The following is a 19,013-nucleotide window of genomic DNA, read 5'->3' as shown; positions in this document are numbered from 1 at the left end:
AAATAGCATAAATCATCTCTTAAAAGCTTGTTTGAATAAAAAATGTTTTCACGTTCTTTAAATCTATTAATATATTAAGATTCCTTGTATAGTATTCTTTGGGGAATCTGCCCATTTTGATCACTACTGATAGGGTTAGGGTTAACCACAAATGAAAATGTTGAAATATATATTTAGTTTTCGACTTTATTTTTGTGGTCACCAGATACAGCACAAATCAGAAAAAATCTTAAAAAACGGTAAGTATAACTGCATGTAATAACTGTGAATTGTCTATTAAATAATGTTACCCAATTCCTGCAATAATTACCTTCAGTATATGAGCAATTGTTTCAGTGGAAATCTGCACAACACTCTGCAGCAATCCAGACGGAACTCGTGAAGCCGTTAAGCCGATGGCAACAGAGGAGAAGATCTGGGAAATCCTGCTAAGTGCAGACAAAAAAGACTATGAGCGGATCTGTTTAGAGTATGGTATCACAGACTTTCGTCGCATGCTGAAGAAGCTTAACGAAATGAAAAAAGAACGAGAAGAGGAGATTGCCCAGGTATACAGCATAAAGATCTGTGTTTCAAAAAGTTTTGAGCCTCTCCATTAAACTTCTGCAACTTGGCTTTCTGGAGATCAACTTCCTTTGTGTTTGGTATTATGTTTTTAGTTTGTATACCTACATTGTAATGCCATATTTTTCATTTTTTTCAGTTTATAACACACATCAGGACACTGAAACCCATTGAGGTCAAAGATGAAAACTGTGCAACAATTGAGTTAGACATGGATCTGTTGGATCCAGGCAGCAAAATCTATCTTTACAAGGTGAGGCATAAAAATGGTTTGTTTGTTGTTTTTTTTCTACTACTATTTTTCAAGCTGTTTGTTTGTTTGTTTGTTTGTATTGTTTTTTTTCTTCTAATTTACTATGCACATACCTTTCTCAGGATGGTGTTATGGTTCCAATCTCAAAAGAAGAAAAAGATGGGGAAAAGCATCAACTGAAACAAGTTGGAAAGAAATTTATATTCACAATTAATAAGTTGGGAAAAGATGATGCTGGACTCTATTCAGTTGATGTTGAAGGAGTCAATGTATTCTCCACAGATTTTAAAGGTAAGTCTACAATAACAGATTACATTACATACATATATCCTGTGATGGATTGGCGACCTGTCCAGGGTGAACCCCTGCCTCTCGCCTGTAATGAGCTGCAGCAGGACCTTGAGAGAAAGAGAGAAAGAGAAAAAGAAAGAGAGAAAGAGAGACAGAGAGAGAGAGAGTGAGAGAGAGAGAGAGAGAGAGAGAGAGAGAGAAAGAAAGAAAGAAAGAAAGAAAGAAAGAAAGAAAGAAAGAAAGAAAGAAAGAAAGAAAGAAAGAAAGAAAGAAAGAAAGAAAGAAAGAAAGAAAGAAAGAAAGAAAGAAAGAAAGAAAGAAAGAAAAACATATTGTTTATACTATTACTATTAAGGTTTTTTTGCGACAAACATATTGGTCAAGTTAGATAAAAAAAACAAACCTCAGTTGGCCAAAGTGCAATATAGGCTGACTGCCGCTAACACAGATGCAAATCAATAAAGTCAAAAAGTAAAAAAATAAATTCAAGCACAACAAAAAGACAAAACTTCTACTAAAATTGTAAAAGCAACAAAACCAATATCAAATAATAAAATACAAGTCAAATAATTGACTTGCATTCATCTAATCCAGCCACACCTTTGTGCTCATCGGCATCAGAGATTTCAAAGATGTTTACTGCCTCTTTATTTCTACAACAAGATTTTGGTAGCACTTATCCAAAACAGAAAACAAAACGAAGCTCTGGGGAAAAAAACAGTTTCTCAGCCTGTTAGTCCTTGTTTTGACAATCCTGTACCTTTTCCCTACGAACAGGAAATATCTACACAGATAGCTCGCGGCCTTCTCTGTATGCGCTCAGAGTCCAAGTCCGGGAGTTCAGCTCCCACAATCCTCTGCGCCGCCATCACCACCCTGTTCCACCTCCTAATCTCTGATGTTAAATGGGGGTTGTGTCGCCCTCCTGTTTCTCCTGAAGTCTAAAGACATTTTTAGATCGGATCCCACCAATATCGCTGGATGATGAACGCGTGTTTAATGCGCATTGGTAATATCAATTCAAAACGTGTTATTTGTCAACTCGTGCCTGAAGGCGAGTTGTGGGGAGGGAAGATGAGTCGGGAGGCGTTATCCGCAAAACATAAGGTACCCTGTGTGGGTGTGTAGAATGACGTATTGTCCCCGCATCAGCAAGATTTATACACCGTCAGTCAGGTGTAATTAAAACAAGGATGGATGAACCTCAGGACAAGCGATTTTTTTTGGCCAGGTTTTGCTTCCTGCAAACCCTCAGTTTGTCATTGTTGTGACCACTTTTTCAAACGATGGACTGTCTCCTCGAGGTTCTGGACATACGCCGGTTTATGGCGGCGTCGACACGCCACCCCGCGTTGGTGGATGTAAAACGGGTACACGACACACTAGATCCATGCATTAACCGTGGGGTATGCGCCAATGTAAAAGGGCCGTGAAAGTCCAAAGTTGGAGAGTTTGTCGACCAGTTTATGGGGGATTACAGTGTTGAATGCACTGCTGAAGTCCACAAAGAGCATTGTGTCGTATGTGTTTGGCTGCTCCAGGTAGGTCAGGGCAGAGTGAAATGCGGAGGAGACAGCATACTCTGTAGATCTGTTTGCTCAGTAAGCAAACTAAAGGCTGTTTAGGTCTGCAGGGATGCTATCTTTAATGTGTGCTAAAAAAATCGTCTCAAAGCACTTCATTATGACAGGGGTTAGGGCAACTGGGCGGTTTTCATTGAGTGTCGCGACAACAGGTTTTTTGGGCACAGGAACAATGTTTGTGGATTTGAAGAAGGTGGGGACTGTGGCTTGCTGTAAGGAGAGGTTGACGGTGTTGGTGAACACCCCAGCCAGCTGGTCAGCACAGGACTTCAATAGGCAGCCTGTCACCCCATCCGGTCCAGCAGCTTTTGTGGTGTTGATTCTTCTCAGGGTGGATCTCACCTGGTGCTGCTGGAGGGTAAGTGTCGGCTCCTCCTCAGGCTGCGTCCTCTCAGCAGGCTGGACTCTTCCCTGCCACTTTTAAAAGTGATCAAAGAAGAGGTTCAGTGTGTCTGGGAGATTGGTGCCCTGACTGACCTGTGTAGTGTTGCTTTTGTAGTCAGTCAGGTACCTGATTCCTCTTCACATGCTGCAGGGGTCATTGTTTTCAAAGTGTCCCTCAAATGCATTGTCTGTATTTGTCTTTGGCTGCTTTGATGCCCTTTGCTAGGTTCTTTCGAGCTGTGCTTCAGTCCATCTGGTTACCTGACTTGTAGGCGGTGCCCCTGGCTTTTAGCAGTGTCCGTACTTTTCCATTAAACCAGGGCTTCTGGTTATGGGATACTTTGGTGGTTTGGTGGACACTGCTACCTGTGCAAAACTTGATGTAGTCCAGTACAGCAGCCGTGAAGCTTTCCAGGTTGGATTCCTCAGCGAGCACGTCCCAGTCTGTGACTTCAAATCAGTGTTGCAGAGAAGCAGTGGCCTCCTCACTCCATAACTGTACAATCTTTTTGGTGGGTCTGCTTCTGCACCCTACCGGTCTGTAGGGTTTGCAGGGAGATGTAGTCTGATAGACCCAGATACGGGGCTGCGGCAACTTTGTAGGCTCTTTTGCGGTCTCTTGTGGGTCAGTGTATATATTTTATGAAGCTTGAGCAGCACTGTTTTGAGCTCAGTGTGATTAAAGTCCCCTACCATGATTATTTAGCTGACGGCTCATGAGGCTATGCAACTCCTCCAGGGATAGCTTACTATTAGTGTGTGGTCGGATGTAAACAGCTTTCGGCAAGTAAAATGGCCTGCATTTGACTGCCAAGTACTCCAGGTCTGTTTACATTAGACCTGACCTGCGATTAAGTCTAGCCTCGGAGGTGAGTTATTTGCGGGGCAGCTCGACAGGCCACCCCGCCAAATGGGCTTCTGAAAACAAAGTCTTACACAAGGCTTTTTTACTCATCTTCTCTGCCATTCCTAATACATCCCATAATAGCTGTGTCGTCTGCATATTTTTGGATGTGATACAGCTCCAAGTTGTAACTTAGGTCTGTGGTGTATAGGGTGAAGAGTAGAAGGGCCAGCACCTTCCCCAGAGGGGCACCAGTGGTAGCTGACCAGAGTGTCTGATGTGATGTTCTTCAATCTGACATACTGTAGTCTATCTTTGAGGTAGCTGCCAATCAAGGTCACCAGGCAGTGATGTACTTGGACTTTGACAGTTTCCCCCCGTAGCATAAAAGGGTTGATGGTGTTAAAAAAACACAACAAAAAGTCCAAAGAGGATCCTGACTGTGCTGCTTCCATTATCATGGTAACAACTGGGTTCAGTGAAGGATATACAGGATAGCATCCAGCAACATTAGCATTGACCAACTGTAAACTATATTCCAAACTAATTTCACAGATTGGACTAAAGGTATTAAAACTAACGACTTCAATTAGCTGTTGTGAATTCAATTAGTCTTTGAGTTCCATTACTTTTTCCTACAGCAATGTAAACATGTAATAAATATTTTAAATAAATAATAAATAAAATAAATAAAAACACAAGAAATTAAAGTCATTTGTGTGTCTTTTTACACGCTGTGTGCTATTCTACCACTGTGACTTCAGAAAATTGGTTAATTCTGTGAGGTCTGTATACTACTTTTTGAACTTGTGTTGATTCCAGAAACCCTCCCTTCCTTTTTTTTATTAAAAATGTCTGTTTTGTAATCGGTGTGCTATACTCCCAAAATGTGATATTTACATTTATATTGTGTTCACTTAAATTCACAAAAATGCTTTCAGAAAATAATTGGTCTTCTCTACTTTTTGTGTCTATTTAAAACCCTACAGTGCCTGAATGTGACTTTGCTTTAAAAATACAAGAGGTCAAAGCAGAAGAACGCGAGGACGCCCTCTTTCAATGTGTTCTAACTGCACCAGTCAAAGAAATTAAATGGTATGGCAAAACTGCTCTACTGTCAAATAATGAGAAACATGAGATCACTGTATCTGAAGATCATCTCATTCACAAGTTGGTTATACGAGACTGTATGCCTTTGGATGCTGGTATCTATGCTGCTGTGGCAGGAATCAAGTCCTGCAATGCCTGGCTTGTAGTAGAAGGTAAGAAAACCTTTGTTAAATTTTTTATATCCTTGGGGATTGCAGAGTACAGCACAAAGATCACTTGCATTCAGAATGTACTTTACTCAAACTGTAAAGAGGTATCTAATCTTAACATAAATGCAATAATCATACTTCCTTTCTTTGTTTTACTTTTTTTTTTTAAATAGCTGACAGGAAAACTGGGGAAAAGAAAAAGAAAGCTGCTCGCAAAACTACCGTTGCCGGTGCCACCAATGAGGAAGAGTTGATGAGAATCGCTCAAGAACAGCAAGAAAAATATAAGAAAGAAATCGAACTTGCCCTAAAAGCTAAAGCAGAGAAAGAAGCTGCAGAAGCAGCTGCCAGACTAGAAGAACAAGAAGCTAGCAGGGCAGATGCTGAGGCCAGAGCTGCAGCCAAACAAGCAGCCAAAGCATCTGCGAGGGCGAAGAGAGCTGCTGAAAAAAAGGAGAAAAAAGGAGCCGGTGCTGCTGATGGAGCAGGCTCTGCTGCAGGTGGTGCTGGAGGCGTTGGAGCTGGTGCTGGCGGAGGGGCAGCTGGTGCAGGAGGGGCAGCTGGTGCAGGAGGGGCAGCTGGTGCAGGAGGAGCAGGTGGTGCAGGAGGAGCAGGAGGGGCAGGAGGAGCAGGAGGGGCAGGAGGGGCAGGTGGTGCAGGAGGAGCAGGAGGGGCAGGTGGGCTAGCTGGGGCAGGGGGCGTAGGAGGGGTTGGTGGGGCAGGTGGGGCAGGTGTAGGAGCAGATGGAAGTCTTTCTGGACTTCAAGGTGGTGCTACAGCTGGCATAGACGACGATTTTGTGGATTTTGATTCATTTGAGGATTCTGATGAAGATTTTGAGGATGGTGAAGAAGGTGAGGGAGGAGCGGGAAGAAAAGGGGGAAAGGGAGGAAAGGGAGGAGAGGGAGGAAAGGGAGGAAAGGGAGGAAAGGGAGGAGAAGGAGAAGAGGGAGAAGAGGGAGAAGAAGGAGAGGGTGATGGAAAAGGAGGGAAACACAAGAAACGAGTGAGAGATGGTCCACTGGTTCCAGATACAGTAATAGGTAAGGCATTTGCTTATACTGTGAAATATGCAAATGTAGTGAATACCAATTGTCTTCAAAGTGACACATTCATATTTATTTGGATGGTATTGTTATTTATATTATCATTTGTCTTTTCTTTTAACTATATATACCTCTTAATCTGCAATTGACATATTTAAATCAACACATAAAGAATGTTTTACAAATGATTTCAAATGTCATCTTTTTGGTTAAGTGAAGTTTTTATCAAAATATAAATATCTGTGCTCAAGAGCATATACATGAGTTTGAAATGACTAGCATATCAACACTCTACACTCCACAACCCTCTAACTTATTTTCAGATTTAGGCTGACATCACAGACCCAGATCAGAGCAGAATTATCCAGCTTTTCCATATTTTTATCCACAATCATACCATATTCCCTGCACCTCAGATATAGGTAGTGTAACATTGTAACACTGAGTTCCAAAGATAAACTTGATGTGGAGAAGCGGGGTGGGATTAACCTCTAAAAGTGGCTCGCTGAACAGAGCTGTGAAACCATGGGCATTATACTGCATCTCTTTTGAAAAAGCATGTCATGGACATTTGCAACTTTTGAAAAAGCATATGTCTCCTTTAAGTTCACAATTCTCAATAAAACTGCAATTTATCATTACTAATAGGAGATAATATTGAGGAAACTTCAAGCCCACCAGGTGAAAAATCTGGGAAAAAAGGAAAACGGCGAAAAACTGTGGAGATTGAAGAACCAGTTGTTGGTAAGAGGTGTCAAAGGCTGCATGCCGTAGTTTACTGACTGTGAAAGTCATTAAGAGCGAAAATGACTTTGACCTCACAGTTAGAGGGGACTAAACTCTTCCTAACTAAGCACCTTTATTAACATTTAGTATATGAAACACTCACCCAATTACAGCAATGACATCTTGCGAGGCTTTTTACTTATCTGCTGTATTTCACCATCAGTTAACAGTTGGAGTATTTTAAGATTTGTGAATATATTCCACATTAGACATTCAAAACGCAGTGACAGACCTTGATCATTTTCATACTCTGCTACATTTACTGCAAGTTAAAGGTATAGTCCTTGATGTTGGAGAGCTAGCAAGATTTGAAAGTGGCACCTCCTCTAAGCCCCACCCCCTCATCCCCCTCCCGTCAGCGCTCCGTCCAAAGCCACGCCCCCACAAACTTTGGGGAACGCGCATTTGCAGGAGTCGAGTTTTCCAGGACATTTTGGACATAAATATAAATATAAAAAAATATCACAGAATGTCTGTACCGTTTCTGATTGGGTGGGCACTGCGCATCATTTTTAGACACAACAATGAACGCATACCGCAAAAGTTGTGTCTCGGCGGAGGGACCCGACGTCCCAGCAAAATGAGCACAACAGAGAAGTTCAGAACAGCACACAGAGCACACACTGAAGGCTGATTTATGGTTCCGCCTTACACCAACGCAGAATGGTGCGCGTCGCCGCGTACCCTAGCCGTGGCAACAGAGACTGCACGGCAGCGCACCGCCACCCGCACCGGCGCTCTCCGCCCTCTCCGGGATGGAGACGCCTCCATCCCCACGGACCCCCAGTAGCGGACAACCTGCGCCGCAGAATCGCACTTTGGCTTTCCTTTTTTTAGCCTTTTTAGCAGGGCGAGCCGTTACATTCGACGTGACCACCCGACCGCGAGCCTGCAGTCAAGCCGGGAGCGGCGGGGGCCCTCCCATGTCAGGCCGCGGTTGCCAGTCAGTCTGCAGGAGCGGGGGGGGGGGTTACACTGGGACACGCTGAGCCGAGGAGGACCCGTGGGAAGTGGAAACGGGGACTGGAAGCAGAGTGCGCGCATGGGACAGAGGGGGGCGTGGGCGGGACTTAAAATGAGGCATCGGATTGGTTCTTTCCCCCCTGCCAATCCTCTGGTCCTCTGACCAATCAGTGCCATTCGGAGCGCAAAAAACAGATTGGTCAGAGTTTTTACAGGATTAAAGCTGTCAGAGAGGTCGGATTTTTTTCTTTCCTTTTTCTGAACACATTATTCACTGGCTACTCTCAGGATGGAAGGACCATTTCACCCAGTATAACAATAAATGTTTTTGAATATGATCACAGACTATACCTTTAAGAGAAGGGACGTCCCTAATTCTCCTACTATGGAGTCCCACTTCAAAACCAACAGCAAATATGCAAATGTACAGAGGGCAGGGTCTGGAAAACACTGGAGAACAACTGAGTTTTTAGTATAAACTTATAAAGTATCGCCTAAATTTAGGTCAAAGTCAAAGTAAATAACAGTTTAAATGAATTACAGAATTCTATTTAATTTGCTAGTTTTCATTATGTGCTATATTAAATAAATAAAACAAGTATAACAGGCAAACGCCATAGAAAAAAATACTCTCTTCTAATATTTTTTGTCTATGTTTGTGTGCTGTTTTAAAGTACTTGTTCTTTTTTTTAAGTGTATGTGCTTTTTGTGCATTGTGTGTACATTTTTTACGTTATGTTTGTCTAGATGTTTCACATTTGTTGTTTGATTCATGTAGGAGCTTGTAAAGTTAAAATGAATGGAAATGGAAAAGATGACAAACCAACATATGCGTTTGTTGTTACTTGCTGCACTTGTGAATTTGCAAGAAATGTCACATACAGAAATCTTTGAAGTAATGGATCCAAATGATAAAGAGACACGTGAGAAAAGACAGTTGAGTATGATCTTTTTTTCACTTTTCACTCTCTTCTTTACAAGTTTATATTTGTTATTTCTGTTGCTCTTATCTTCATAAATAGCATTTTAATCATTATTACTGTTTCTGATGTTATTTGAAAGGAATATTAATCAGCAAATCAGAAATCAGCTATGCTTATCAAGAAAATATCTCCAAACACCAAAAAGCTAAACACACATGATGACAGGTCTGAAAGTGTAACCATGCCAGATGATTCTCCTCACACAAGGTGTGGGTGCAGATGGAGATGAACCAAACATTCAGGTCTATTGAGCGCAGAGACATTTAGTGGTAAGATTTTTGGCTCCCGCTTTTGCTGCATGGAAGGCATTTTTATAGAAAGTTTGATTAGTAAATGATTTTTCAAGTGAATTGATGTTTAACATAAAAGTTGTGAGACCACTGCCTGGAAGCTTGATCTTTCACTGGTTAAATGTCCTTTCAGATTCATTAGAGTGAATTTTCTGAAAGGTTTTGCTCATTACATCCGATGCACTATGTGCATACAGACAACATAATTTTCTATATTTTTAGATAATAAAACACATTTTGTTATTCAAATGTATTTCTTTGAGCTACAGAGAAGCTGCATTCAGCTTCTCTGCTCCACATGTCTGGAAAAAACTCAGATCAGCCGAAACACTCCAGTCCAGGTTGAAGACATGCCTGTTCTCAGCTGCCTTTGAGTAAAGCTCTAAATCTGCAGTTCCAAAACGTAATCATATTTTAACTACTGATTTAATTTATTGTTCTTATTTCATTCTTTTTTGTTTCCATTTTAAATCATGCTTCCTATTTATGTTTTAATGTCTTTGTAAAGCACTTTGAATCACCTTGTTGTTGAACTGTGCAATAGAAATAAACTTGCCCTGCCTTGCCTTGCCTTGCAGGTTGGAGGTCAGCAGAAAATGTACTCAGTGTCAACGTGTGTCCCTTGTATGTATTTGTTTGGAGATTGAGTGTGTGTGATGTTTAGCTGCATCTTTGTTAACACTCTTGCTTGCTGTTGAAAGTGTCACTTCAGGAAATGTCTCTGCATTGAGGAACGTGACTTAAATCTGGACCAGCACAAGTGATTGTGCTCCTGATACAACTACTGAAGCACTGGTATTTCAGTGTGTTGATACACTCTTTCATTGGTGGAAGATAAAAGACAGCTTGATCTGACCTTGGAGGACAACTGTGCTCTTCAGCATTTTTCTCTCTTTTTTCACATCTCTTGAGACTGAATGCAAATCAGACAAAATCAAGTCTTCAAATGGCAAAAGAACTGCCAGTAAAGAGAACAGCCTCTTTTGTGAAGGAAGGCAAATGAAAGCTGCTGAAGACTTCTTATGAGCTTCAAGTGCAATGTTAAGTTGTGGAGATCCACGATCAACGAGAGAGTTAAGCCATGCAAAGAAGACATCTCCATCGAGTGAAAATAAATGCAAATGTTCCTCTATTATGTCACTCACAATTGTCAAACATGCACTCTCCAATATAACTTAAATAAATCACACAACTCCTATGAGTAAATAAGTGACACATAAAATCAACCCAAATGTAGGTGCAAGATGCAAGTTTTTCATTTTGCAAAAGTGAGGTAAGTGTGTACACACTTGGATGACTTACACACATCCTGTCATACCGGTACATGAATGTGTACATTTATGTAAAAAAAAAAAAACGAAAAAAATGAAACGTTAAACAAAGTTAAACAAAACCATCTTGTAAGCTGAGAGCGAACTGTGTTACGTGTACAGTCATTAACTTGCTGGCTGTTGAATTCTCAGACCCGGGAGTTCACTTTCACGCTGGCCTTTCTGACTGCAACGCTGTTGTTGGAGAATCAGCAGCGCTGGAGTGTAAAGTGAGCAGTGAAGACTGTGCGGGAACCTGGTACAAAGATGGCGTTGAGGTAAGTCCGAGTCTAAAAGCAATCATTATCAAGCAAGTTTCTGAAACAGTAAAGTCTTTGATGTGCGTGCATTTTGTTTGTTTGTTTTTGCCCCCCTGACAGATCAAATCATCGGACGACCTAACTATTACAAAAGATGGATGTTTCCACAGGCTGAAAATTCAGAAAGTAACGGAAGAATATGCTGGAAAATACAAATTTGAAGCTGATGGCCGAAAGACGGAGGCTGTGATTGTTGTTGAGGGTAAAAACATTGGCATCACGTGTTTTACAGTATCCACCAGAGTTGATACAATTCTTTTTTTTCGAAATACACTGCTTATTGCACTCATGTTGATTTAAGTAAAAATATTCAATTGCATCTAAAATATCTGTGTTATGATTGATTTCAGATCCACCCAGATTTGATGCAGAGGAGATGAAAGAATTTACCACTCCAGTAACTGTGAAAAAGGGACAGAAAGCCGCTTTTAAAATACCTTATGTTGGACGGGGACCCATAAAAGTCCAGTGGTACCTTGACGGCGAAGAGCTTTCAGATGAAAGCAATGTTAGGATTGAGCACTTGGACGGGAGTACTAACTTGCTTCTAACTAAACTGCAACGGAAAGACTCAGGAGAAATCAAGATAAAACTTAAAAATGAGTTTGGCACTACTGAGATCTGCAGCCAGCTTGTTGTTCTGGGTATGTATGAGGCACAAGTTGAGGAAAACAGCTTTGGCATGTATTTATAAATTATACATAACATCACAAATCTATACACACAAATGTTTATGTAAAAATTAAGCTTACATAATGCACTTAATTGATATTAGTGCTCCATCTACAATCCAATATTCTAATAGATAAACCCACTCCTCCAATGGGACCCTTGGAGATTGTTGAAGCTGGTTCTTCTGCCGTTGAATTCAAGTGGAGAGCTCCAAAAGACAATGGTGGTTGCAAGATAGAAAACTACATCCTTGAACGGCAGCAAGTTGGGCGGAACACCTGGAAGAAGGTGGGGCCGATCGGTCCTGATGCAAAGTTCAGGGACACTGATGTCGACCATGGCAGAAGGTACTGCTACCGCATCAGAGTGGAGACTGAGATGGGAACTAGTGAGCTGATGGAAACTGAGGACATTCAGGCTGGAACAAAAGGTTAGTTGCCACTACTCCATCCTTTAGTCAAGGACTGGTCATCAACATTAAGTTAGTAAATTTAATTTGAAACAATCAGGCCATATCCTAAAAAAGAGCTGGTGAACTGAGGAGTAGATTTATAAGAAGGATTAATATCCACCAGACTTTTATAACACCTCAAGTAGCATGACCTGCTCTGGAGATTAGATTAGATGATTATTTCCCCTTTTTCAAGAATTATTTGTTGATGGAAGTAAAAGAAAAATAAGAGAGGGAAAAGATGGGCTTTAATTCCCCTGCAAATTTCCAGTAAAACCTTCACCCTCTAGGTTGCACATATCATTATGAATACAGATTTAATTTTCTGCCAAATTTTAATGCAACTCCTTCATTTAGTTTTAATGGATGAAATATTTGTACATATTGTATTCATATTACATATTGATTGAGCATCTGGATTAATTGTACTTGTACTTAAGGTATTAATTCAAAGTAAAAAAATAAATAATAATAATTATTTAATATTTAATTTATTAAATAATACATAAATAAATAATTTATTAAATAATACATAAATAAATAAACAAACAACAACAAAAACCTAAATATGCACTTTTTAAGACAACTTGTCAAAAACGGCATCTTTTGTGTCTACAGCATACCCTGGACCTGCCTCCGCACCAAAGATTGTCAGTGCCTTCAAGGACTGCATCAACATTTCCTGGTCTCCCCCTTCCGACACCGGAGGAACTAATATCCTTGGATTTAATGTTGAGAAACGCAAGAAGGGCAGCAACCTTTGGAGCGCTGTCAACCCACCTACTGAGCCTGTCAAGGGTTAATAAATATCATTTCTGATTGTTAATATGACATTAATTATGGCAACTTGTGTAGTTATGAACTAGTTATTTAATACTCTAATTCACACTATACTTGCAGGTAAACAGTGTGCCGTTAAAGATGTGGTTGAAGGCCTAGAGTATGAATTCCGTGTGTGTGCGATCAATAGCTCCGGGGCCGGTGAATTTAGCGCACAATCTGAATTTGTCTTTGCCAGGGACCCTAAAAGTAGGTGGCTACTTTGAATATTATGACAGCACTCTTATTAATAGACTCTAAAAAATATTAATGACATAACAACAAGTGACACTGGATTATGTGTTACAGAGCCTCCTGGTAAAGTCACTGAGTTGAAAGTGACAGACTCCACCTACACAACCCTGTCCCTTTCTTGGATCAAACCCAAGGACATCAAGGAGGTTGAAGATGAAGCCAAGGGATATTTTGTGGAGATCAGGCCCGCAGAAAATACAGAGTGGGATAGATGCAATACTAATCCCATATCCATGACTTCATATACAGTAAAGGGTATGAAGTCGTTGGCCATGTACTGGGTAAGAGTCGTTGCAACCAACGATGGAGGAGAAGGAGAGTCTCAGGAGCTGGACAATTACATTCTTGCTATGCCCCCTCCCGGTGAGTTAATTCACTCTCAAATTAAACTGGTATACCTAATTTTGTTATTGTAGAGATTCTAACAACAATTTTTTTTTTCAACATGACATAAATACTAATGTATTAGTTAACGGACTACAAATGTCATTTCTGATTAAAGGCACATATATCATTTTTCAGTTGACACTACTGGCATGAATGCAGTGAACAGCATTTTTTCCTTTTGTATGCCATTGGATTAAATACATTTTGTTGTCAATCCAGTAACTTTTACGCACTGATTAGTCAATAGTGCTGTACAATCAGTACAGACGCTCATAAATAATAATAATAAAATTCATCATGCTCGTGTTGCACTTTGTGCTTCAAGTGGTACATTTTTCAGGGAGTCTTCAAATGTTTCCGACTTTTACTGAACCTCACAGTGATCAGTACGTGATGCAACATTTTCCTCGATGTAATATCTTTAATGAAAAAAAAAAGTATCGTCTCAACCTGTACAATGCTCTTCAAACAGATCATGTACGTAAAATCCCATACAGATGGTCCAGAATGTGCTGGTGAAGGATGTTAGTCATCTAACACAGTGATTCTCAACCGGGGGGTCCGCCGACCCCTAGTGGTCTGTGGTGTAATTGCAAGGGTTCCGTGGGTCTGTGATAATAAAATATATATTTTTTAAAAAGATCCTCTTATATTTATAGAAATAGATTATTATTTTATTCAAATATGACCAATACCTTTATCTACCTAAACTACAGAAAGTAACATGACCTTCTTTTACTCTTAAACAATGATTAGTCATTGTATTTTAATAAGAAATCTTGCACCCGTTAGCATTGTTGAGGTTACTGCATGACACTGTTAATACAAACGCAACACGATCTGCATCCTTTTCCAATTATGAGCCCCCTAGTGTTTCAGTGGGCAATGCACCTTCATTTCTTTAAAATGCTTTTATTGTGAAATATATGCAGGAAGCTGTTGGGGAAATGCTCATTAACTTGCAAAGTTCAAGTTAGCACTTGAAATTGCAATATTGTAATGTAAAAAGAATAACACGATAAGCACAGTAACAAAAGCACAGTAACAAAAAGAAGAATAAAGAAAAAAAGTATATAAAATATGATATTATATATTGTAATATTATATATATATATATATATATATATATATATATATATATATATATATATATATATATATATATATATTATAATATATTATAAAAAGACCGCTTGTTCTGAATGTAGCAGACTCTGGCCCACCGGTAAAGAAAAAGACAACAGACGACTCCTCAGATTTGACCAAAACTTTGCAGGGGGTCCAGGACCCTAAAAAGGTTGAGAACCACTGATCTAACACACTTGTCACTCCATTACTTACTGAACTCCACTGGCTACTAAAAATAAAATGCTTGCATACAAAGTGACAGCCGGGTTGGTACCTAGCTACGTAAACTCAGTCACACTCTTTGTTCAGTGTATTCCTCTGGAGCATTATCTGGCAGTGCCGTACCTACCCAAAAGGCATCAGTCCAGACTGCTCTCAGCTGGGGTTCCATGATGGAACCCCAGGGGGATCCCTCTATAACTCCAATAACCTCCTAAAGACATCTTTTTAGGAAGCAACCCCTTTCCGAACATCTCTAACACCCCAACAAGCAACTCACACTTTCTCAGCATTTTGCACTTGTTTATATTTCATTACACTACATTTAAATTCATAACTTAATACTCAAGCCACATTTTCTTTATAGTGCCAAAGCTCAAAAGTTGTTCCACACTTGTAAGTTACTTTGGATAAAAGTAACTTTTATAACTAGATGCCGAAATATAGCTGTACTATGGTCAAATAGTTCTAAGGGCCGAGCAAAATGCAATATTACCGTGCAGGATACAGGAAAACATGTCCTACTCCCTGCTCTATCCTCATGCTTTAGATACAATTTAGATATAGATATGGTGATAATACAAAAAAGCAGTGATTTAGCAAATCTACAAACATATTTACAAATATTCAATACATTTAACCATTTGAGTCTTTTTGCAGAATTTGTTTCCAGTTCATTATTTAATCTTTAAATCAATGTAATCTGCAGTTCTTTTTATAACTAATAACAATGACAATCGTTTTGTTTGCACAGTGAGACCACGATTCACAGATGCCAAAATCAAGAGTTTCATGGTGGTGAGAGCAGGAAATTCTGCACGATTCAACATTAACTTTGAGGTAATTAATGACGAAGTTTGGATGTTATATCAAGGACTTTAAATTTGCAGTGCAAGTCTGAAAAAAAATATGATTTTATCGTCCTAATAGGCCTCCCCTTGGCCAGAGGTGATTTGGTTGAAAGATGGAGTCCCAGTGTCTAAAAAGGTGACCGTCAGCAATGCTGAAGGTACATCCCAGCTTCTTATTCCATCATCTGAGCGCTCAGACACTGGAATTTACACCATCATTGTCAAGAACATCGTTGGGCAAGAAACATTCAGCATTGAAATTAGAGTCACTGGTGAGTTTGATGCAATACTGTGCCTTGTTGCAACTCAAGTCATTCCTAAGTCGCTGGTGATAAATAAAAAAGACAAATAAAAAGAGAGAAAAATAAAATGTGAATGTACTTTGATTCTAGATGAGCCAAAGCCACCCGGTCCCACGGAGATGGATGAAAACGTGCCTGGCACAGTGACTATTTCATGGACCCCGTCACCAGATGAGAAGCGTGATGACAGGCTTCACTACATGGTGACCAAGCGTGACTCAAGCAAAAGAACCTGGCACACTGTCGCCGATCGCATCTTCAACAATAAATTCACTGCTTGCAACATAATGCCTGGCAGAGAATACCAGTTCAGAATCTATGCAAAGAACGACATGGGCTCCTCCACTCCCTCTGAAACAACCAAGTGGCTGATTCCAGCCAAAAAAGGTATTTAACAATCCTGAGATGAATGCATAATATAAAAAATGAGCAGATCGGGGGATCCGCAACTGCAGCAAAGAAGTGCTAGAGTGAGACAGACTGGATAATTAAGGAGGAGGGACAGAGGATACCAGTACATTGGCAGAAGGATGCTGAGGATGGCGCTACCAGGCAGGAGAAAAATGGGAAGGCCATAGTGGATGTTCCTGGATGTGGTGATAGAGTAGATATGTTGGTTTGTGTGACAAAGGATGATGGAGAAAACAGAGAAGAGAAGGAAAAGGACGGCCTTGCCGTGGCGATGCCTAAAGGGAAAAGCTGAAAGAAGAAACAGAAAACTATATGTCCTTGGTATGGTCAAATTCAAAGAGGATAGTAACTTGTTGTCACACATCAACAACAGTAACACTAGATCACAGAGCTACATTGTGGAAGATATGACTATGAGATATGAAAGTAAGGACAGAATACATAACAAGACAGTGACTGAGCAGGAGACCAAAGAAGAAAAAATATCACGGTGCCATGAAAGCAACTTAACCTTCACACTTATAGAGGAAACCTCTTAGCAAAACATGCATAAACACCGTCAGCACAGTTCCAGATAACAATATAATGTTGAGTGAAGCTGATAAGAATCGCCTGGAATATACTTCTGGTGTCCATCATTTTCTTTTTAAGTTAACAAAATTTGCAAAAATCTTCATTTCACAGTGCAATTGTTTAGGATGACAGACAAATTAGCAGTGAGACATGGGAAATTTTCCAAAGTGAAAAACTGTTTATATTCACCAAATGTCAGATTGCTAACTGAAACTAAGCCAGCTCAAACAATATGCATTTTTTTGCTTATCTAAAAATATTAATTTTATAAGATTACTTTGGGATTTGATTTGTCCCAATTTAGATCATAACACATGGAGAATTAATGTCAAAATTAAGCATGAACTGAGCTATTATACATTTTCATTTCATGACTCAAAATTTGATACAGAAAATTAGTTATTTCTCTATGTTACAGGTAAGTCTTATATAGTACCAGATGTAAATGTAATTTTCTATTCATACCTGCATAAATTCAATGTCAGCCCAATGTTATCTTGTGAAATGACTAAAATTTTTACTTGATGCAAGACACATCTACTGTCTTACAGAAAAGTTCACAGTGAAAATGCCCGAGTCGAAGGTCTGCGATCTACAGTGTCCTCCCAAATTCATTGTCCCACTGAAACTCCACACTGCTCCCCAAGGATATGAATGCTACATGACTTGTGCTGTAAAAGGAGACCCAAAACCTCATGTAACATGGCTCCGCAACAACATCAGTCTAAATACCAACACCAACTACTTCATCTCCAACACCTGTGGAGTCTGTTCATTGCTAATATTGACGGTTGGAGCTAAAGACACCGGAGAGTACACAGTGGTTGCAGAAAGCTCTTTGGGAAGGGCAGAGTCTTCCACCAAACTCACAGTCAGAGGTAAATCTGTCACAATATGCACCTGAACATCTTTTTAACTGGCTCTGCAAAAGCCCATAGTAAACAGTGATGGTATATATACATATATAAACAGTGTATACTAAAAAAAAATCAGGAACTAATCACTGCTACTGTTCTCCTTTACAGAATAAGTGAGCACTAAGAAGATGGCAGCACGACACCAACCTGTCGTTCTAAATTCAACATCTTTAATGCATGTAAAGTGTGATTTCACTAATGCTGATGAAAGTTTCCCTCCATGTCATTACATTTTGATTAATACATTTGGCAAAGGTTGTGCGGAATTAAAATCAAAAAAGAACTTTAGTCCTAAAAATGTACTTTAAGAAACATCACCGAAATGCATTCTTTGTTTTGATTTCAATCATGTAGCATCAAAATAAAAGGTGTTTGACATAGTGTCATGCAAATTTTATTTTGCATATAAAATATTGTGAATATTGTGAGCAATTGGAATATTTTGAATGCTGCTAGTCTTGCAGTTAACACCTACAGTAGGTGTATTTATAATTATTGGATGGTTGCAGTAATTATTTTATTACATCTGCCAAAAATATTCAGCTTTTGTTGACTTTTGTCTATTTTGTCCATCAGCAGCATAGTGCTGTTTTATGAAACCTGGTGTAACGGTGGATTTGTCATCTTCAGAGCACACCAGGAGGGTTGTTCTTGCATGTTAGGATAGCCAAGCTATTAGGTTCCCCCCCGAGGGGCTGACAACCTTCACTTTTCGGGCTCTAGAAGTCAAATTGATAATTCAAAGACATCTGAAAACTCCCTAAGGGGCTCTTACTTGGAGTAAAATGCAAAGAATAGAAGTGGTTTCAGAATGTGAGAATGTGCTAATGTTTCCAGTAGCGTTATTGAGAGTTTAAATTTGATGTTTCTATCTTGATGTAAAAAAAAAAAAAAATCACATGTGTGCCCACACATGTTCATCATTTCTGACTATATGAAGGTGATGTTTGATTTGAATCCCCTTGATTCCTGCACCCTTAGATGGCCTTTTGCATTTATAATATAGATTTGCAATCTTACTTTAAAATGGAAATATTCTGACTTGAAACGTCTATGATACAGATGGATATTACAGTATGTTGTATGTATACAAATTAGTTTGGGTTTGGGGTAAATAAATGTTTAATTGTTCATTTTGATGTGAATCTTTTT

General features: G+C 39.6%; 1 protein-coding gene across 1 annotated transcript in view; it reads left to right on the top strand.

Moving 5' to 3' along the window:
* LOC133448395 (immunoglobulin-like and fibronectin type III domain-containing protein 1) overlaps positions 1 to 18,994 on the top strand; it is a 36,591-nt gene extending 17,597 nt beyond the window's left edge. The window contains exons 8-26 of the mRNA XM_061726869.1: positions 206 to 239; positions 362 to 548; positions 704 to 817; positions 940 to 1,108; positions 4,909 to 5,181; positions 5,352 to 5,497; positions 6,179 to 6,221; positions 10,680 to 10,834; positions 10,937 to 11,078; positions 11,227 to 11,520; positions 11,682 to 11,978; positions 12,618 to 12,797; positions 12,900 to 13,028; positions 13,128 to 13,436; positions 15,562 to 15,647; positions 15,738 to 15,930; positions 16,051 to 16,347; positions 17,496 to 17,822; positions 17,970 to 18,994. Coding sequence (XP_061582853.1) covers positions 206 to 239; positions 362 to 548; positions 704 to 817; positions 940 to 1,108; positions 4,909 to 5,181; positions 5,352 to 5,497; positions 6,179 to 6,221; positions 10,680 to 10,834; positions 10,937 to 11,078; positions 11,227 to 11,520; positions 11,682 to 11,978; positions 12,618 to 12,797; positions 12,900 to 13,028; positions 13,128 to 13,436; positions 15,562 to 15,647; positions 15,738 to 15,930; positions 16,051 to 16,347; positions 17,496 to 17,822; positions 17,970 to 17,974 — 3,380 coding nt within the window. The 3' untranslated portion in view covers positions 17,975 to 18,994. The remainder of the gene's footprint in view (positions 1 to 205; positions 240 to 361; positions 549 to 703; positions 818 to 939; positions 1,109 to 4,908; positions 5,182 to 5,351; positions 5,498 to 6,178; positions 6,222 to 10,679; positions 10,835 to 10,936; positions 11,079 to 11,226; positions 11,521 to 11,681; positions 11,979 to 12,617; positions 12,798 to 12,899; positions 13,029 to 13,127; positions 13,437 to 15,561; positions 15,648 to 15,737; positions 15,931 to 16,050; positions 16,348 to 17,495; positions 17,823 to 17,969) is intronic.
* The last annotated feature ends 19 nt before the right edge of the window (positions 18,995 to 19,013 follow it).

This window comes from Cololabis saira, chromosome 8 (assembly GCF_033807715.1).
Source record: "Cololabis saira isolate AMF1-May2022 chromosome 8, fColSai1.1, whole genome shotgun sequence".
NCBI classification, from domain to species: domain Eukaryota; kingdom Metazoa; phylum Chordata; class Actinopteri; order Beloniformes; family Belonidae; genus Cololabis; species Cololabis saira.
This window is presented reverse-complemented; position numbering and strand designations above follow the sequence as displayed.